The following is a 22,643-nucleotide window of genomic DNA, read 5'->3' as shown; positions in this document are numbered from 1 at the left end:
TGTGTATAAAGTTTTTTTTCTGTACATAAAATTATTTCTTTAGGATTGATACCTAGTGGTGAGATGACTGGGTCAAAGGATAAATGCTTTTAAGATTCCTGATAAGAGATGACCATATTATTTTTCCAAAGGATGTTCAGATCTGCACCCAGAACTTTTATTGATAATTAAAAATGCCTGTCTCACTGCCCCCATCAGCATTCTCCCACCTCTTATCTGAAGAGTGATTTGTCTCTTTAGTCAGTGTTGGTTGTCACTGTCATGTCACTGTGCTTTCCCCACAGGTGGTGTGGGTGTCATGTGCCCGCTGACGGAACAAGGCAAGCAGTTGGCTATTCAAGTGTCCAATATCCTAGGCATGGACTTCTGTGGTATTGATCTCCTCATCATGGATGATGGCTCCTTTGTGGTGTGTGAAGCAAACGCCAACGTTGGTTTCCTAGCATTCGACCAGGCTTGCAACTTAGATGTGGGTGGGATCATTGCAGACTACACCATGTCCTTGCTGCCAAACAGGCAGACTGGGAAGATGGCTCTCCTCCCAGGACTGTCTAGTCCCAGGGAGAAGAAGGAGCCAGATGGCTGTGCTTCAGCTCAGGGAGTTCCAGAGAGCGTCTACACCATCAACAACGGGTCTACCTCTAGTGAGAGTGAGCCTGAACTGGGAGAGATCCAAGATCCCTCAGCAAGCACAATGGGGGCTCCATCCCCCATGCTGCCCGAACCCAGCTACAACATTAACAACAGGATTGCTTCCGAATTAAAACTTAAGTGAATTCTTGCTTTTTTTGGGGGGGGGGGGCAGCATTTAAACCAAATCCTACTGCTTCCCTAGTAGTTTTGAGTGAATAAAATCTGGACTAATATGATTTCATTTGCACAGAAACTAGAAATCCCATCTGGGCACTCAGCATTCTTTCTAATGATGATTTAAGCAAATGGCCTAGCTGTGTGGTTTTTACAAAGACCAAGATAAAAACACTCAATAAAAACAACATCCCAGCTGATAGATTTGAGACCAATGTCTGCTGCAAGCCCTTGGATATTGCGGCTGACTTTCAGGCGCTGACTCTGGTTGCTGCTCTGGCTTTTACCAGTAGAGCCCATTAACTTGGAATGGCTCCTAGAAATACTGTACTCTAACACAACCACAAGACCGAGGCATGTGCAGAAGAGGCGGAGTGTGACTTCAGTAACCTTCTCTTCACTATGTGTGTGTGTGTGTGACACTTGGAGAATTCACAATTCAAAGACAATTAGAAGATCAGCCTTCGCTCCTCATCAATCACCGTCTTGACCATATTTCTCTGATACTCAGGATTTGGTATTTTTGGGAGCTTCCTCATTAGCATTTTCAATGAAGCACTTTGTAGAAAGTGGGATTGAATATTACTCGTTGGCAAATGTCCTACTTTGTAAATGGAGGTTTCTACAAATTGCTTTTTCCCACTCCTGACTCGTAGACCCTGCTTTAACTAATGCCAGCCCCAGCAGCTCTTGCACCTTTGCTGCCTTTGGCCTCAGCTGGAAATGCACTCCAGTGAGCTAGTGGCCACACTTTATTTCTTAAGCGTGTACTAGAATCTAACCCCATGAACCTTCTTTTCAATGGACTCATAGAAAGCTCCTGGAAGATAATTGTTCTTCCTCCTCTGTACTGAAATTTTGTATACTACTTAACTGTAGTAGGTTTTATTGTGTGTTTATGTTGGTAGACAGAGCCATTGGAAACACACTGCAATCGCCCTGACAGTCTAGTCTTATCCAGGCTCCAGAGACCTATCCTCACCCATTTTTCCAAACCGGGGAGATTCAGGTATCAGGAATTACTCATTGCACATTTTTTTGGGCTAATGTAGACGTACACCAAGTGCTTTTCATTTTAACTCTTCAAGCAGTAGATGATGATCCTTTCCCTTGGGAAAATTCATGGAAATGGCAATTTCCATTTCTGCTTATACAAAGTATGTCTGTAAATGAGCAAGGCTACCTTTTTAACCAAATACACAAAAACATATGCATTCAAGAGTTACCATAATTTATTTCCTTGGGAGGCTATACTCTTGAACTGTGAAGTTGCATGTATGAAGAACATTTAGAACTCCTCTTTGGTGTTATCTTTGAAGCCAAGCAAGGGAAGAGGCCTTGCAACTTTATAGTCAGACATTGTTTTTTAACACCTGCTCCCTGCCACCAGAAGTAGTCCCAAGCTTCATTTTCCATTTTGTTTATCAGACTTATTTCCTAATAACTCTTTGGCAGTGTTTTGTTTTTTTTCAGTCCATCCCTCAAAAAATAAATCTACCTTTAAAGGACAAAGATTTGCTAACATTGAGGAAGCTTACAAGTGGACATTTTCCAAAGAGGGTTCTAGAAATGTTCTGAGTAAGGTTAGCTTCACTGGAATAAACACATGTCTTCCCAAGGTGACTATTTTGAAGGCAACAACAGTGATTTGGGTATATAAATTCTTGTACCCTATTTCACAGTCACATCTTGTACTTATTCTGCTGTAAATGTGAAATGTGTATAAATCAAACTACACCTTCTCCTCATTTATCGACTGTCTTGTTATCTGACATTTCACATTTGTGACAATAGTAAAAAACTACTATCCAACTATTTTGCACATTAATGATGTACGTGTGGCAGTAATGACACCGAGGTGCTAGTTAACGCTGTCTTTGATGGTTACGGTTATGTGTCAAGTTGGCTGGGCCATGATTCTCAGTAGTTTTGCAGTTATGTAATGATGTAGTCATCCTCCATTTTGTGATCTGGTGTAGTCTTCCTCCATTTTTGCGTAACACTTATTTCACATAACAGTCTAGTCTTTGGAACTGAACCATGTCGATAATTGAGGAGATGGTGTATTACATTTTTTTCACAACACATTTAAATAGAATTTGGCTTTTAAAATACTGTGGCTAAAACCAATCTCACCAAGTAACAGCTGTACCATTGAAAAATGTTTGATACATGAAATGGAGATGTCATGCTACACAGTCATAGTTTAAATGCAGTTCAACATAGGGTGCATGTCACTGAGCTGTAACTCTAGTAATGTGTCTTGTATAGTTGAAAAATGATAGTACTTTACTTTTATATAGGTTAAGATATGTACCTTATCTTTACCACTCAGGGTGGGTTTAGGAGAAGGATAAGTTTGGGTCTGCTGTCACTGGACTTGGCCAGATGCTTTCTACCTAAACATCTGAAAAAAGTGATGCCCTCCAGAAGCTGCATTCACTCACTTCCACTGTTTAGTATAAGCCCAGTCCCCCTTCTTTATCTAAAAGGATGCTAGCAGGGCTCCATCCTGAACAGAGAAGCTACAGAGTGCTTCCAGATTCCTTTGCCAAAGGGGACCCATTTTCCAGCTGCTAATGACATCTGTAGTCACTGGCATCATAGCCTGGAAACCAGCCCTGTCTAGGAGCAGAGAAAGCTGATCACAGCTGGATCATAGCCTCCCTCCAGGATTTCCCATGCTACAATCTGGCCATGGGCCCAGTGAGCCTTTTTTGGGTAGCTGAGCCATACTTGTCACAGCTGCCCACAAGGTATTCTGGAAAGACATGGGGTACAGAGTTAGCCAGATATTAGTTCTGGCTTTCCCCCTAAATAGCTGATTCACCTTGTACAAATCACACGGTGTCTGTACCTCCATTTTTCCATTCTTCAAGTAGGGAGTCCCCGGGTGATCACATGGTTAATATGATTGACTGCCAACCAAAAGGTTGGAGGTTCAAGACCACCCAGAGTTGCCTATGAAAAAAGGCCTGGCGATATACTTTCAAAAATTGCCATTGAAAACCCTATGGAGCACAGTTCTACTCTGACACATATGGGGTTGCCCTGAGTTAGAATTGACTCAACAGCAACCGGTGACAACTGGTAGTTACCTCTTGGGAGTGCTTTATGGTTGAAGTATGTTAATAAATGAGATTGCATTGTGTGAGAGGCAGTAGCAGAAGACCTCCCCCATCTGTTATAAGTTTCCCGTCACCCCTCCTTGGAGACAGTTAAGAAAGAAAGAGGCCATGAATTCTTGGCATAAGCATACTAAACAGTAGAAGGGACCATGAAAAAGGAATGCAGCTTCTGAGAGGCCTTACTTCCAGCCAGGGAAGCTTAAGACCTGAAAGGAGTAAGGCTGTTCATGTATTCAAACAGCCTTCTGGATGTATCATATATAACCCAAAACCCTTGGCTCTCCTATGCCAACAAACAAAGCTTGTAACACAGATTGCAGTGTCTCAATATGGTCTCCCATTATCTGGTAGTAGCATTTTGAAACTGGTCAAAACTTGAATGCCAATAGTTTAGTCACTGTGAATATATATCTGATTCTGCACTTGGAAAAAATGTCTTCCTGCTATCTGTCCAATTGCTAGGGGATATGGAATAGCCAGAATATGGATTTGGGGCTTTAGGATCTGATAAGCAATACAGTAAAACCTGTGAAAGCTGTAACCTATGTAAGGTGGAAACCTGACAGAGAAAGAAAATGCAAATATTTTCCACTAAAACAAGTGACGGAAAAGTGGTAAGGCTGCACCCTGTCAAAGGTGGAAAACTTTCAAGACCCAGAAAAACAAGGCAGTCCTATCAAGTTCTGGCTCTCACAGGTTTCACTGTATAAGTGGATCATAATCTATTAATGTCACATTTGCAGACTCATTGCTCCCAGCTAAGAGGGGATTCCATGACAAAAGGAGGAAAAGGAAGAGGAAAGGTCTGGGATAGTTTTGTGACATTTCAGTAGAAGAAATAAGAAATTGGGATCATTTAGTGTTCTAGTGAGAAGGAGGAAGAAATGGCTTCTATGGGTTGTTTCAGTGAAAGAATCATGAATATCTATTGATTAGAGACAGGGACCTTTGAAGCTATATTTTGTATAAAGATACAGAGATGCCCATGCACCCTGGAGAAGTGGAAGAGGCATGCCTCATCCCTTTTTTTTAAGTCCTGATGAATTCTCATCTTGAGAACACTGAATGCAAATCAGGGGAAGATCGAAGCAGCTGTGCTGGGAGTTCCAGGATTGCCCAATTAACCACTGACCCTTCCAGAAGGGCATGGGCTGGAATACCATGCTCAGGTATGCCCAAAGCCATAGCTCTCTGAGTTAAGTTTAAGGAGCCAAGTTGGAGAGTGAATCCATGGCTAAACAAGTCACGTCAGCTTAATACTTTCCACTGCACCTGGAGGTGAAGGTTCTGTTTGCTGTCAGTCTGTGCAGATGTTTTGGGAAGGGCCCCGGACAACAGCCATCTTGGTCACAGTCCCTGAAGTTAGTGTTCTTCAATCTGGGGCTGTAGCCTAATAGAAAACTTGGTGCTGTTTTTGGCTGTCTCTGAGACTCAAGATGAGTACAGATCATTGCTTTTACTTTTTTTTTTTAAACCCGGAAAACCATCCTTCCCTGGTATATATTTTTTAATCTTTTCATAGAAATAGATTATGCCTCCATTTCAAATCTGTAGCTAGACTCTGCCCCTCCCTTCTAAAACCCACGCAGCTGAGAATGAGGACTCTCTTCCTTCAAGCCTGTCAATTTTCTTCTCCGGGTGCGGTTCCTGTGCTGACGTGCAGCACTGTCCTGGGCCCTGTGCTGGCATCCCAACCCCGTCTGGTAACCTCACTCTGCCATTTCATGTTCACTGGGGCTCCAAGGCAACACTGAGGAAGTCACCTATAGCGCCATATTTGGGGCCACAGAAGAATATCAGCACTTTGGAAATTAGTTCAGTCTTCCCTTTCACACATGGGGAATATGAGTCAAAGAGGCCAAGGTCACTTAGCTAGTCAGCAGTAAGGCGGGGGCTCGAACCCAGGCAATCTGACTCCCTATCCAGTTTAGCATATTGCCAGAGGTAGTGTTATTCTTCCACAGAGTCTAGTGCTTGCTGCCATCCTCTGCCCATTCACCTTCTGATGAACTTCTGCTCTGGATCTACCTGGTGTGGATGTGCCAACTGTGAAGGGTTCAGTTCTTGGATGGCTTTCAGCGAGACCCCTAAAGGCACAGATAAGATTTCCATGGTGCAAGCTGGCTCTGCCCATGCCGTCTTTAGACTACCAGAGCCAGTTAGCCCTATCCCACGTCATCAGTGATGGAAGGTGAGGGAGAAGGCCCATGGGAACCTGACTGAAGGCCTGTCCAGTCCCAATTTGGCTGATGTTCCCTCACTGTGCAATGTCTTGGAGGCCAAGAGTTTGAAGTTCCCAAACTTCTCCCATCAGACACATCTGAGGGGGAGTCATGTTTGATACACGTGTTCCACTTGCAGTAAGCATCAAGGTCAAGTTTCCTCCCACTTCCAGTTTCTCAGTGAGTTCTCCTTGCAGCCAGTCACTAGGTACCAATTCTTCCCTATTGTAACCCATATGTCAGTTAAGGGCCTCTACACCTTGAGATCTAGACAAGTCTGATAACTCTGCGCTCTGGTTCTGAATCTTTGATTTCTGTGATTTCCAAGCCACTTATATTTTTGTAGTCACTGCTGACTCTAGAATTCTGTTACTTCATTTGAAGCAAGTGTTGTCTCAGCCCATCACCGCATCAGCTGAGACATGAAGCTCAGTTCCCTTCCCCATTTCCACAAACACCAAAATTCAAATGAGACAGTGTCTGTGTGTTTCAATGACATGGGAGAAAACAGAAGATACTGCAGCAATGTAAAAATAGCATCCCCATTCATAAAATGTTCTTCTGACACACTACAGAGGAATCTTCACTCACCTTCCACCCCATGTGGTTCCTGTCTCCCTTCTGTGGAACAAACCAAATCCATTTCCTTTCTTTTTCTTAATCTGATTCCCCTCAACACCCTTACCTTCAAAATTTTACCTTCTACTATAGGCATAGGTGGCTTAGTAAAGGCATTTTCTTAATTGAAGATGGGTGCCTCCTCATTAGGAATTCGGGTGCTATCTCTTAAGACGATACCTTTTTCCCTCCTACTACACTAGCCAGATATGACAACAACCACGTTTGCCACTAGCTGCAAGGGTCACACCTTATGGAAGGCAACATGGGCTAATGTAAGTGGTACCAGTTTGAGTCAGACCTGGTTCAAATCCTGACTCAGATAACATATAATTTGTGTGACCTAGGGAAATTCATTTAATCTCACTAAACCTTAGTTTCTCTACCTACAAATGAGATAAATACACACAATCTTGAATGTGAAGCACTCAACCACATGTCTGGCTTTCAGCTGGTTCTTTTCCTCTTGCTTCTGCCACTGTCAGCAATCACAACCAGCTCTTCCTGTGATCATGACTCAGTGCTAAGGGACAAAAGCAGACAGGCAGCTGCTTTTCAGCTGGGAAAAAGAAGTGCCCAGTTAGGGCTGGTGGCTGCTCAAGCATGCTGTGGCTAGAGCTTGATGGTTGGAGGGTCTTTTCCATTCCTGAGACTCTGAGATGCTATAGTGTAAGTTTCTTAGTTATCTAATGCTGCTATAACAGAAATACCACAAGTGGATGGCTTTAACAGAGAGAAATTTATTCTCTAACAGTCTAGGAGACTAGAAGTTCAAATTAAGGGCACCAGTTCCAGGGGAAGGCTTTCTCTCTCTGTTGGCTCTTGGGGAAGGTCCTTGTCATTAATCTTCCCCTGTCTAGGAGCTTCTCAGTGCAGGGACCTCAGGTCCAAAGGATGCACTCCCCTCCTGATTCTTCATTCTTGGTGGTATGAGGTCCCTGCACTGAGAAGCTCCTAGACAGGGGAAGACTGATGACAAGGACCTTCCCCAGAGCTGACACAGAGAGAAAGCCTTCCCCTGGAGCTGGCACCCTGAATTTGGACTTCTAGCCTCCTAGACTGTGAGAGAATAAATTTCTCTTCGTTAAAGCCATCCACTTGTGATATTTATGTTACAGCAGCCCTAGATAACTAGGACAGAATTTGGTACCAAGAGTGGGGTGCTGCTCTAACACATACCTAAAATGTGGAAGCGGTTTTGAAACTGCAAATGGATAGAGGCTGGAAGAGTTTTAAAGTGCCTAATATTAAAAGCCTAGATTGCCTTGAAGAGACTGTTGGTGGAATTATGGCCATCAAAGGCCATTCTGGTGAGGACTCAGAAGGAAGTGAGGAGAGCTGTTACACTAGAGATGGTGCAGACGGCAAGAAACAGCAGCAGAGAAATGGCAGCAGCAGAACCAGAAGACCAGCTCAAGACAGCGCTAGAACCAACTCGTGGTGCAAGAGAGCTCAGTGCCTTTGGGCAGGAGGCTTCCTAGCAGGGTGGGGCGCCTTAGGGTACTAATTGGTGGGATCTAGGCTTGCTGACCCACGGAGCAAGAGAGCTGAGTGCCTTCTGGCAAAGTTTACTGGTGGAGTGAGTCGCCTCCAGGTACTTATCAGTGGAGCTAAAAAAGCTCTGATACACTTGCCCCAGCAGGGCAGATGCAGGTGTCAAGACCCGAGGGGCCGAGAGGCCAAGGAACCAGGAAGCAGAAGCTGAAGAGCCCTCCTACCACCATGAAAGCTGAGCCAGGAGCAGAGCATGTCCTTTGTACCAGGGGTCCTTGCCCTGAGAAGCTCCTAGACCAGGAGAAGATTGATGACAAGGACCTTCCCCCAGAGCTGACAGACAGGGAAAGCCTTCCTCTGGAGCTAGTGCCCTGAATTCAGACTTCTAGCCTCCTAAAATGAGAGAACAAATTTCTCTTTGTTAAAGCTATCCACTTGTGGTATTTCTGTTATAGCAGCACTACCTAACTAAGACAGCAAGATACAGGGGATGCATCTGACTTAGAAAAATCCTGGAGGAAAGACTGCCTCAGACAACTGGGAGGCTGGAAGGCTGATGAGCAGCCTGATCTCAGATAATTTAGCACCTGTTTTTTGGGGGGGCTCTTCCTGTATTAGGTTTACTGGTTTTGCATCAAATGGAGGGAGGAGGTGCTAGGGACTTGAATTAAGCCTGTCAAACAGAGGCTTGAGGAGAGTACAGAAGGCCAAGGGTCTGTGAGGGGAACACTGGTAGGCCGGCAGCACCATCTGGACTTGGCCAGAATGACAGCCCTAAGATCAGATGGGATACTATCCAATAAAGCAGCTACAATTCTGCTGTTGTGGGCCTGTCCCAAGCAGAGCTTCCAGAATCTCCTGTTTAGAAAGAACACTGATATCCTATAAGGGGAGAGCTGGGGCCCTTAATCACTCTGCAGAACCAGTAAAGGTCTTTGTGTAGGCAGGACTAGGCAGGCGACTTGGTTTGTTTCGTCCCACCTCCCCAGAGCTCTGGTCCCCAGAGCTCCAGTAGTGTGTCGAAGCTGGCTTATACCAGTCCATAAGAGCTGATTGTTAAATTTTCAGGAATTTTGCAAGCCGGTTGTTAAACACAGCCATCATTAAAAAATTAAATCACATAAACCTACAATTAAATAAAATATATTAAAAAGAAAAGTAACACTAAAAACTCATCACTTTCTAATATTTTTACTACATTTTACTCTCATCTATGCTCTTGAGGTTATTTACATCTATTCTATTTGTAGAGTGGAAATATTATCTAATGGTGTGTACATCTCCCAACTCCGTCCCGTTCAGTGACATCACATTTCGTAGTTTGAAATCGATCACGATGGGAGTATTTACACTCAGAAATTGGCAAACCCTACATATCAAGTTTTCCCGCCTGAAGAGCTGGTTGCTAAACATTTATCAGTACACCCCTGCCACTGGACAACAGAGAAAGAAAATTGATACACATAAGCATGATACACGCAAGGAAATAAAATATCTTAAGAGTTCCAGGGAGGTAGCATATGTGGTGTATTTCTCAAAAGCAAGAGTCATGGTATAATGTACAGAACTGACTTGGAGTAAGAGAAAAACACTTGAAAACACCATGATGCTCTCTTTGTTTTGTCTTGCCTCACTGTTTTCCACACATTAGAAACCTGTTTGGTTTACCCCTAAACTTATGGAGTGATTTGTGAGGTATAGTCCCACCTGTAGGCTGTACCTCAGCTAAGTTCCCTCCAGGAAGGTGAACTGTAGCGTTTACTGCCTAATCGCCAAAATGAAAATGTGCTGTAAAGAATATAGCTTCACTAGGCACCAAAATGGCTCATTTCCAAGTGGCTTATGCAACAATAGCAATTTAACTTCTCCAACAGAAAAGAAATCATTTATAAATGACTGTTTTGCTCTTTATTAAAACTATTACTGTGGAACAGAATGCTTTGTTTGCCTTTGTCCCCAAACTCTGTGTCTTCCGGTTGTTCTTTTAAAATAAGAATCGCATTCTAAACCTACATTTTATTATTTTCATATCATAAGACAAGAATGCTTCATAGAAACTTCATCCTATTCACTCACACGCCAGCTGCATTCTGAAAAACCATAACTTTCCTTTCAAACGCAGAGTGCCTTCTGCCGACTCTCAACTGTCAAGATGATGGGGAAAAATACTAATGCAGATGGTATGAGCTTGTCATGGGCCTGCTCAGCATGCTCTCCTGGACTGACACTTCAATTAAGATTCAAGTAGCAAGTGAGAGCTGAAAGCCATTAACGATGGCTGTGTGGTGCAGTAAGGGTCTCAGGGAATTGAAAGGAACTCTGACAGGTCAGGCTGGGCCATCAGGACTTGTATATGCATGACATTTCCAGAGTTCTCCTGGGAGAAACTGTAATAAGATCTTTGGGAACTAACTTACGGTCAGTACCAGGCCTGAGACCTTTGAACTAAGTAAGGCCATGTCCCAACCTCTGAGGGTCAAGGAGCCTAAACTAAGTCACAGGGATGATGCTTGACTGTTGCAGCCAGGGATGATTTGCGGTATGATACTATGTGGTACCAGTCCTATTTTCTTTCAACCCAAACACTGGGGAATGCGACCTATATTTCTTTTTTCTTTTATATGAAAATCTTCTAAGTACACAAAAGCAGAGAGAATAGTTTAATACACTTCTCATATTCTAAAATTACCAAAATTTTCTATTTTTACTTCACCTATCTGTTTCTTTTCCTTAAGCATTTTAAAGCAAACCCCACATATCATGTCTTTTGTTCCCTATATACTTCAGTAGGCATCTCTGTTTTTTAAAAAGGACATTTCCTTATGCCTTTACCAAATATAACAAAATTAACAATAATTCCTCAATGCCATCTAATTCCTAGTCCACATTAAAATTCCCCCAGATGTTTCAAAAAGAACTGCATTTAGCCACACCATAAACCAAACCCGTTGCCGTTGAGTCTTTTCCAAGTCATAGAACTGCCCCATAGGGTTCCCAAGGTTGTAATCTTTACGGAAGCAGATTGCTACATCTTACTCCTGCAGAGCAGCTGGTGGGTTAGAACTGTCGACCTTTTTGGTTGGCAGACTAGAGCTTAACCACTACTCCACCATAGACCAGTGTATTTGGTGGAGCAGAAGGTACTTTGGAAAGGGTGGCGGTTGCTTCCCCACCATCTTGCCAGAAACAGAGCTGAAGGGGCACCAGTGGGGAGATCTGTAAGCTGACTACAGACAACTTACCCAAGTATGCGAGGCAATGCAATGGGATGTAGCAATTTCCTCCCCTCAAGGTCCCAGTGGTCTTCCTCTGTGACTCTCCCAGCTCCATGCTGGTATTCATTGCTGTTTGTTAGGACTCACTGCTCTTCCTGCAGCTGCTTCTTTCACTGCAGGGATTTCCTAAATTAGGGAAGAGGCTTCTCCCAAGGATTACCTATCTTCCACCAGCCTTAGATCTACCGTTTTCCCAGTGAATCACAGCTCTTTAGATCACCCAAGGGGCCTCGGTTTCTTCCTTTGTTAGAAAATTTTAGCTCAATTTCTCATGAGATAAGCTAGAGAACATTTGAGTAGCAGCACTTTGTGCCACAGCTAAAAGCATTCCTCTGACTAATGTCAACTGAATGCATTGCTTAAGGGGGGATTTTCTTTTGCTATAAAGAACATTAAATGAGCCCTGGTGGTGCAACAGTTAAGCGCTTGGCTGCTAACCAAAAGGTTGGTGGTTTGAACCCACCCAGTGGCTTCAAGGGAGAAAGACCTGGTGATCTGCGTTCATAAAGATTACAGGCAAGGAAACCCTATGGGGCAGTTCTACTCAGTTACATGGGGTTGCTATGAGTCGAAAATTGACTCAACAGCACCTAACAACAACAACATAAAGAACATTACTACGACAATTGATGAAATTGCAATAAGGTCTGTATTGTATTGTCTGATAGTATTACCTCAATGTTAGTTCCCTGATTTTGATGACTGTGCTGTGGAGAATATGTCAGAGATTGTCCTTGTCTTGAGAAAAAACATATTAAATATTGAGGGATAAAGAGACATCGTGTCTACAATTTACTTTCAAATGGTTCAGGAAAAAAAATGTATCTATAGAAAGAAAATGAGAAGGCAAATGTGGTAAAATGTTAACATTTAGGGAATCTAAGAGAAAAGTATATGGGAATTCTTTGTATGAATAGTCTGAGTAAGTCTGTAATTATGTCAAAATAAAAATATTTTAAATAAATAAGAAAATGAACACCAGACACTTGAGAAGATCTAGGACAGACAGAAGATGGGAGAAAGATAAGCAAATGTTGGAGGGGGAAAAAGAGCATGTGGTAGTTAAGTTAGTGAACAAGTATTTAGCTAGGAGTTTTTTTAAACTTTTTATCCCTTGCTCTAACATCAACAAAGCCCACCAAGCCTGCTACTGTGCTAATTAGCTTGCTCTCCTACTCTCTATGACTGTCTTTCTCTACTCTCTAAACCCCTGGCCCCACACTCACTGTCAGCAGATGGTCTTACTTCAGAGAGAAAATGGAAATGGCAATGGCAACTACCTCAACTTGCTCCCAACTCCATAAAGCTCCTTCCTATCAATCCACCCGCTCTGTCCTCTAAGACTTGCCCTTTCCTTGGACTCTGGCTCCCATTCTCTCCTGCATTCTCAGACCCTTGACCCAATGAATCCTCTCCTCTCTTTTCCATCAAACTAAAACACAAATAAATAACCCCTCTCTTGACCTACATCCTCCTCCAGCTACAACTTTGTTTTGTTTTTACTCCCCATTTTCTTTCTAGGAAAATTCCCAATTGTGTTTAGAGGCTGTCCTCTCTTTCCTCCCCTCATGTAGTCACGTGACTTGGAATCCTGGTGCACCTTGGCTCAGAGAGCTCCTACTGCATGACCTTGGCAGTAATCCTGTCCACCTGGCCTTAGGAGGCTTGGGAACTGAAATTGCTCTCCCTCCAGTGACCAATGATTACCATGTCCTTAAATCCAATTGATACTTTGGTCTCACTTTACTCAACTTCCAAGCAGTATTCAACATGCTTGACCACACTTGCACCTTGTAATTATGTCAAAATAAAAATATTTTAAATAAATAAGCAAATGAACACCAGACACTTGAAAAGATCTAGGACAGACAGAAAAGAACTATTTCCTGGTTTTCCTTCTAGGTTTTTCCCACTCCCTCTTAATCTCTTCTGTTGGGCTCTCCTCTTCTCCATTAAATGTTGAGTTTCCTTGGGACATTTCCTGAGTTTCTCTTCTCTTCCTTATCTATATTTCATTCCTAGGTCATCTCCCTCATATGTAAGAGCCCCAAAAATCCAGGTGCTTGGCATAAGAGAGGTTTCTGCCCAAGGTGCAGGCCAAACTCCATCTTGTTTTAAAAACTCTATTTTAGGCTGCTTTACTTCTGCTTATCATTAACTTTGAAAAAAGCAGCTCATAGCCATTGTTTTTGGATATGTTTGTAAAGGCATTTGAGAAGTGGTATAGTTTAAACTAGATAAAAGAAGGAATTGTTTTCTCAGCAGGCTGTAACAGCAAAGATTGCAATCATGATTGTTTAGGTAATTTTCCAGGAAAGGGTCTTGCAAATATTTGCAAAAGCGAAGAGACCATATTAGAAAATAGATTGTAAATCCCTTACTCAAAGGCCAGTTAGTTATGGCTGTGTGAAGGTACTCTAAAATTGAGATGCTTGGCATGATTAAAAATGACTGTCCTAGGTCTAAATCTAAGCAATATTGTTGAATTAAACTTGTCGAAAGTCCTCCCTTCTTCCTTCCTAAAGAATAAGGCCTGTGATTTAGAGCTGCAATTTCATGTGAAAATTTGACCAACCTCGGCAAAAAACAGAGGGGACAAGAATGTGGTTTGTGAAGAAATGTTTGTCAGCAAATGTTTGTCAAAATGGTCTCAGAAGAATGCCTGCACAGCAAGCCTCAGGAAGAATGTATACATACAACTAAGTTGGCTTCAAGAAATGTATGTTAGAAAATAAATTAACTAACTTCGTAAAACTTCAACTTGCTATTGTCTTGTAACCGTGGGTAATCCCAAAGCCCCCACGATTCTAGTCACGTACTCCTTTCCCCACTTTTCTGTGTAAAAAACTCACTTATCCCTCAGAATATCGGAGCACCCTGGTGAGTCCTCACTAGGTGCTGCCTGATTCAAATCACTTTATTCCTTCAATAAACTCTTTGTTTTCATTTTAACAGAGACTCCGGTCGTGCTCTTTGACACTCATTACCATGGTATTGATTACCATCTACAGGACGCTATCAAATTTATCTTCTGAACCAGGTTTCTTTCTTTAATGTCAGATTGCATACCCAATTGCCTACCTCTCATATCTCCTCAGATGTCTCATAAATATCTCAAACTCACCATGCCCCAAACTGAATTCATGTTCTTACCTCTCCCCCACAAACCTGCTCCTCTTGCAGGCTCAACACAAACCACTTGCACAAACCAGGAGAGCAAAACAAAACAAAAAAACTCAGGCAGTCATTTTTGGTCACTATTTTCTCAATCCCTACATCCATTTTTTTCTTGTGGTGAAACTTGACTTTCAAATTATCAATGGTCTCTTTTCATTGAAAATTTTTTTTTTGTATGTGGGATGGATTGTTCATTAAGATCTTCTGGGAGATCAACAATCCTCATACAAGTTCACAAGCAAGGGACAACATTTATAATATGTAATCCTGGTTTTATACCATGGGCTCAATAGCTAGTTCATCTTATTTTAAATCCTGCTACTGTTTAAGTATCTATTAGCTAATGAAACTATGTATTTGTATATGCATATATAGTTGATTCTCTGTATTCACATAGAGTTGATTCTCTTATTTGCGATGGTTATGTTCTACAAAATTGCCACAAATATTGAATTAGGGGATACTGAACCATTGCTCTGGGAGAGATATAGGGTCAGGTTCCTGTGAGCTTCTGGTCAGAACATTTTCATCAACCAATCAATACATAACCTTGTTTTATGTGTATTTCTGTTTAAAGATACCTTTTTAAAGTATACACTGTTGAGTCATTAACATTGAACTCACAGCCAATAGCACTATAACACATGCCTGAATGACCTTTATCTAACATACGTATTTTCTCCTTAAGGCACATCATAGCCTTTTTGCACTTAGGAACACCTAGACAGCAATTCAGCACTATATTTGGAGGCCATTTTAAACAGTGAAATCAACAACAAAAAGCATAAAAATGCTAAAAACTTGGTACTAAATAGATCACAAAAAGGAAACTATGAGAGCTGAAGCAAGAAGGCAGAGAATCACCTTGTTCAACCTTAGCTGGGAACACGTGCATCAGGCAACTCAAATTTTCTGCTGCTCTGCACACTGTTGGGGAAGCATAACTAAAAACAAAATCTTGTGCCAACTGAAACAAACTGTTCACAAAAGTAGAAGAGAAAGAAAACAGTTTTATTATCGAATAAGCATTAAAACAGAATGTGATGTACATCACAGGCAACCTACTGAATACAGTGCAGACAGAAAGGAATTTTATCCTTTATGTAGCCAAGCAGATACAATCCATTTCATACATGTTCCCAAGATAAATAAATGATAACTAGCCTCAGGAAAGAGGATTTGACAGCACCATTTGTCATACCTAGTTCATCCTAAATTCACCTGGTAATTGGGATAGCCACCTTTGTTTGCTAATTACCTTTGCCCAAAGAAAAACATAAAGTTCTCATATTTTTATGACCAGAGGTATGTCTGCAACTTGGAATCAAGTGCCAGGTGAAGTTAAGCTCCTATCCTCCTAGGAAACTGGGAGATAGGGGTACTATCTTCCTTAATTGATTATATGTCAAAAAGATGACTTCCAGGTCCTTGAGGAAACATTCCTTGGTTGTAAAACTTGCAAAAACTTAGTCTTTAAAAAGATTTACATAAATTTCAAAGAGGCAGAGAAATAACTTACAATTACATGTTTTTTAAAGTAAATGCTCTAAGAAAAGGGAAGAGGAATGTCTCCCTTTTTCAAAAGGTAGAATTAAGCCTCTCTTTTTCTTTTTTCTATTTTACTTCTAATTTATTTTCGCCCTTACAGCATGTCCACAAAAGACTATGAAAAAGATGTCACCTTAAAGACTAAGGTGTGCCTGACCCAAGTCATGGTGTTTTCAATCGTTTCATATGCATGTGAAAACTGGACAATGAATAAGGGAGACTGAAGAAGAATTGATGCCTTTGAATTATGGTGTCAGTAAAGAATATTCAATATACCATGGACTGCCAAAAGGATGGACAAATCTGCCTTGGAAGAAGTACAGCCAGAACGCTCCTTAGAAGCAAGGATAGAGAGATTACATCTCATATACTTTGGACATGTTATCAGGAGAGATCAGTTCCTGGAGAAGGACATCATGTTTGGTAAAGTAGGGGGTCAGCAAAAAAGAGGAAGACCCTCAACGAAATGGACTGACACAGTAGCTGCAACAATGGGCTCAAGCATAATAAGGGTTGTGAGGATGGTGCAGGACTGGGCAGTGTTCCATTCTGTTGTACATAGGGTTGCTATGAGTCAGAACTGACTCGACAGCACCTAATAACAACAACGTTGATTTTGGGGTTACAGATAAATTTATCAAGTAGGTGAATTTGCAAATAAGGATCTCTGTTAAATATGGTTTTATTTAACACCAAAGGGTATAATAAGCAGGTTGAAAAGAACCAGCAGTTCTTTATTGTGTTTTAAGTAAAATATTTATCTACATCAGGTTCCATCAATCTTGATGAATATAAGAAAAGACATAGTTTTTCTGTCAAGTTAAATGATGTCACAGTTCTATCATTCAAATAGTGCGTCACCGTACACAATACTGGGGAAGCCCGCACAACTTGTATAAGGAAAGGTCATGGAAGCTCCATAGACACATCCAAACTCCCTGAGGGACTGAACTGCCGGGCAGAGGGCTGGGGGGACTATGGTCTCGGGGAACATCTAGCTCAAATGGCATAAGACAGTTTATAAAGAAAATGTTCTATATTCTATCTTGGTGAGTAGCTTCTGGGGTCTTAAAAGCCTGTGAGCAGCCATCTAAGATACTCCATTGGTCTCACCCCTTTGGGAGCAAGGGAGAGTGAAGAAAACAAGATACAAGGGAAGGATTAGTCCAAAGGACTAATGGACCACAACTACTACAGCCTCCACCAGACTGAGTCCAGTACAACTAGATGGTGTCCAGCTACCACCACTGACTGCTCTGACAGGGCAACAGAGGGCCCTGGACAGAGCTGGAGAAAAATGTAGAACAAAATTCTAACACACACAAAAAAGACCAGACTTACTGGCCTGACACAGACTGAAGAAATCCCCAGAGTATGGCCCCCTGATACGCTTTTAGCTCAGTAATGAAGTCATTCCCGTGGTTCACCCTTCAGCCAGAGATTAGACAGCCCCATAAAACAAAATGAGACTAATGGGTACAACAGTCCAGAGACAAGAACTAGAAGGCGGGGGGACAGGAAAGCCGGTAATAGGGAACCCAAGTTTGAGAAGGAACAGTGTTGACATGTCATGGGGTTGTTAACCATTGTCATAAAACAATATGTGTACTAACTGTTTAACAAGAAACTATTTGTTCTGTGAACCTTCATCTAAAGTACAATAAAAAGAAAAAAAAAAACAAATAGTGGGTCACCATCTTTTTTGTAACATTTACTTTTACAATGTTTATGTTGTTATAGCCTATTATGCTTGAGAGATGTCACACTTCTCAGAGCCACTGTGAACACAGAGACACCTCATTTGTATGACGTGTATCTGCAGTGGGACATAGTGAGGCCTACTGGTGGTAAAGCAGTTTAGTTTTAATCTTGGTCATCTGAGGACCTATGGCACAGCATAGATACACAGTTTTCAATGAAGTGTTATATAATAAGGATGTAGAGCAACTACTCAAAGTGATTTTTTGTTAAATAAAAGTTCATGTTGTTGTTGTTTGCCATCAAGTCGATTTTGACTCATAGAGATCCCATGTGACATAGTAAAACTGTCCCATACTGTTTTCTACAATGTAATCTTTACAGGAGCAGATTGCTAGGACTTTCTCCCATGAGCCTTTGGGTGGGTTCAAACCACCAACTTTAACCTTTGCACCACCAGGGCTCCTTAAAGTTTATAGACAACATAAATGTACCAGTACATATGTGCTTGGTGGTAGGTAAGATTTAGCCAGGCCTTTCAGGGATGATCCCTCAACTCCACCCCTGAAAATTCCATTGAAGATGCTTAGGAAAGATGTGATTACCTGATGGAAAGATAAAGGACACTCTTATAAAAGACATAAAAATCACCAGAACTGCTGGGTCTTTTCAACCTGCTTATTATACCTTTGGTGTTAAATAAAACCACATTTCACAGAGATCTTTAGGACTGAGATTATGTCCTGCATCAATATATATTAAAATGAGATATACTTTAATTGAAGAGTCAAAAGAAAAAAGAGAAAAAGAAAAGAAGAGAAAAAGAAAAGAAAAAGAAAGAAATGAAGTCAAAATAAAAATACATTCAGACTACTGCAAGAAACCAACAGAGACCTACATAAATGGAAAAACACACCATGCTCATGGATAGGAAAACTCAACGTTGTAAAAATGTCAATCCTACCCAAAGTGATCTACAGATATAATGCAATCTTGATCCAAATACCAACAGCATTCTTTAATGAGATGGAAAAACTAATCATTAACTTTACATGGAAAGAAAAGAAGCCCTGGATAAGTAAAGCACTTCTGAAGAAGAAAACAAAAGTAGGAGGCCTCACACTACCTGATCTCAGAACCTACTATACAACCGTGGTAGTCAAAACCACCTGTTACTGGTATGACAGGCATACAGACCAATGGAACAAAATTGAGAACTCAGATATAAATCCACCCACCTACCGCCAGCTGATCTTTGACAAAGGCCGAAAAGTCCATTAAATGGGGAAAAGACAGTCTCTTTAACAAATGGTGTTGGCAAAACTGGATGTCCATCCATAAAAAAAATGAAACAGGACCCATACCTCACACTATACACAAAAACTAATTCAAAATGGATCAAAGACCTAAACATAAACCCTAAGACTATAAAGATTACGGAAGAAAAAATAGAAAAAATTCTAGGGGACTTAATACATGGCATAAATAGGATACAAACTATAACTAACAATATACAAACACCAGAAGATAAACTCTAGATAACTGGGATCTCCTAAAACTTAAACACTTATGCTCATCAAAAACTTTACCAAAAGAGTGAAAAGAGAACCTACAGACTGGGGAAAAAAATTTGGCTATGACATATCCAACAAGGGTCTAATCTCTAAAATCTATAAATACTGCAACACTGTAACAATAAAAAGACAAACAATCCAATTAAAAAATAGGCGAAGGATATGAACAGACACTTCACCAAAGAAGACATTTAGGCGGGTAACAGACACATGAGGAAATGCTCACAATCATCAGCCATTAAAAACAAACAAACAAACCCGTTGCTGTCGAGTCAATTCCAACTCATAGCGACCCTATAGGGCAGAGTAGAACTGCCCCATAGGGTTTCCAAAGACCAGCTGGTGGATTTGAACTGCCAACCTTTGGGTTAGCAGCCATAACTCAACCACTGCACCACCAGGGCTCCACATTAGCAATTAGAGAAATGAAAAATAAAACTACAATGAGATACCATCTCACCTCGACTAGTAAAAAAAAGAAAATAACAAATGTTAGAGAGGTTGCTGGGAGATTGGAACTCTTACACACTGCTGGTGGGAATGTAAAATGGTACAACCACTATGGAAAACAATATGGCACTTCCTTAAAAATCTAGAAACAGAAATACCATATGATCTAGCAGTTCCACTCCTAGGACTATATCCTAGAGAAATAAGAGTTGTCACACGAACAGACATATGCATATTCATGTTCATTGCAGCATTATTCACAATAGTAAAAAGAAGCAACCTAAGTGCCAATCAACAGATGGATAAACAACTTATGGTACATACACACAATGAAATCCTACTCAGTGATAAAGAACATGATGATTCTGCAAAATATCTCACAACATGTATGAATCTGGAAGGCATTACGCTGAGTGAAATAAGTCAGTCACAAAAGGGCACATACTGTATGAGACCACTATTATCAGAAAAGGTTTACACAGAGAAAGAAACAATCTTTGATTGTTATGAGGGAGGGAAGGGGTTGGGAAGAGAAATCACCGACTAGATAGTAGATAGTGGTAACTTTGGTTAAGGGAAAGACAGTACACATTATAGGGGAAGTCAGCACAACATGACCAAGGCAAAGTCACAGAAATTTCACAGACACATCCGAACACCCTGAGGGACTGAGTTACTGGGATGAGGACTGGGGACCATGGTCTCGGGGGACATCTAGGTCAACTGGCATAACATAGTTTATAAAGAAAATGTTCTACATCCTACTTTGGTGAGTAGCGTCTGTGGTCTTAACAGCTTGCAAGCAGTCATCTAAGATACATCTACTGGTCCCATCCCATCTGCAACAAAGGTGAATCATCATTCTCAAAGACACATGGGAAATGTTAATCCAAAGGACTAATGGACCACAAGTACCACAGCTTCCATCAGCCTGAGCCCAGAACAACTAGATCGTGCCTGGCTACCACCACAGTTAGTGATGCAGTTGCCCCTCGTTGGCAGAATTTAATCCAGACTCTTAAAAAGAAAGGAATACTAGGAACTGCAGTTTCAAGCTTCCCCTTCAAAGCAGAGATAAACACTGAAGGGAATTATAATGATGCCTAGTCGATAACTGGCAATCCAGCATACCATGCAAATACCAACCCAAAGGAAATGGGTATAGCTATACTAATATAGACCAAATTAGACTTTAAGGGTCAAAAGTATTACTAGAGATAAAGATAATCACTTCATAATATAAAAATAAATATTCCACTCACTAGGAAAATATAATATTTAAATTTGTACATGTCTAATAATATGGACTCGAAATATATAAAGTAAAAATTAACAAAACCACGAAGAAAAATAGATAACTCCACAATTATATTTGGAGGTTCTTCATACCTTTCTCAGAAGTAGACTGAAATACACATATATATATATATACACACATACAGATATAGCAAGGATATGTAAGATTTGAAAAATGTGATGAATAAACTTGGTGGACATATAGAGAGCACTGCAGAGTACTCATAATTTTCTACCACACACAGAACATTTACAAATATTGACTATATCCTGGCACAGAAAGTAAATCTCAACCAATTCCAAAAAATCAAGATTCTACACAGCATATTCTAGGATCTCAAAAAAATTACACTAGAAATCAATAACAAAGAAGTAATTTAATCACTTTCTTTTAGAAATTAAAAGTACTTCTAAATAACTCAAGTCTTAAAAAATTAAGAACTATTTAGAACAAAATGATAATAAAAATACATAGGACGCAACTAAAGTATTTAGAGGAAAATTTTTAGCCTTAAGTGTAACTATTAGAAAAGCAAAAAGACTGAATATTAAAACACTAAATATCCATCAAAAGAAGTTAAAAGAGCAAACCCAAAAAACACAGAAGTAAGAAAATAATAAATATAACAGTAAAAAATTAATAAAGTAGAAAATAAACATATATTTGGATGGGTCAGCAAAGACAGAAATAATGGATTGACAAACCTGTGGTAAGACTGACCAAGAAAAATGGCTATATAACACAAATAACCAGCACTATAAATGCTTCAGATGAGAAAAATAACAAAAGACTAAATGAATGTTTTTGCCAACAAATATGAATATTTAGAAAAAAAGGACAAACTCCTAGAAAAATATAAATTATTTAAGCTGACTCAAGAAGAAACAGAAAACATGAATAATGCTATAAGCATTAAGTGAATTTAATTTGCAGTCAAAATGTTTCCCTAAAGCAGCTTCTGTCTGGAGGTGAGATGAGAAGGTAGAGAGGGTCGGAGCTGGTTGAATGGACACGGGAAATCTGGGGTGGAAAGGAGGAGTGTGCTGTCACAGTATAGGGAGAACAACTAGGTTTGTATGAGAGACTAACTTGAATTATAAACTTTCACTTAAAGTACAATTAAAAAAAAAAAAAATTCCCTAAAGAAAACTCCAGTCCCAGATGGTTTCACCAGCAAATTCTACGAAATATTTAAGAAGAAATAATTCCAAACTCACATAAACTCTTTTATATAGTATACAAAGAAGAGGATATTCACCATTAAATTTTATGAAGTTATCATAACTTTGATACCCAAACCCAAGAAGGACAGTATGTGAAAGGAAAACTATAGGCTAGTCTCATGAACATGGATC

The 22,643-nt window shown here is 40.6% G+C and overlaps 1 protein-coding gene across 1 annotated transcript in view; it reads left to right on the top strand.

The window, feature by feature from the left end:
- The window catches only part of RIMKLA (ribosomal modification protein rimK like family member A), a 30,712-nt gene extending 29,727 nt beyond the window's left edge, over window positions 1-985 (top strand). Inside the window, exon 5 of the mRNA XM_004371875.1 lies at window positions 285-985. Within this exon, the coding sequence (XP_004371932.1) occupies window positions 285-775 (491 nt within the window). The 3' untranslated portion in view covers window positions 776-985. The remainder of the gene's footprint in view (window positions 1-284) is intronic.
- Window positions 986-22,643: the final 21,658 nt, after the last annotated feature.

The sequence above is a fragment of the Trichechus manatus genome, unplaced genomic scaffold (assembly GCF_000243295.1).
Source record: "Trichechus manatus latirostris isolate Lorelei unplaced genomic scaffold, TriManLat1.0 scaffold00015, whole genome shotgun sequence".
Classification (NCBI taxonomy): domain Eukaryota; kingdom Metazoa; phylum Chordata; class Mammalia; order Sirenia; family Trichechidae; genus Trichechus; species Trichechus manatus.
Note: the sequence above shows the minus strand (reverse complement) of the source record. Positions and strands in the feature narration are given on the sequence as shown.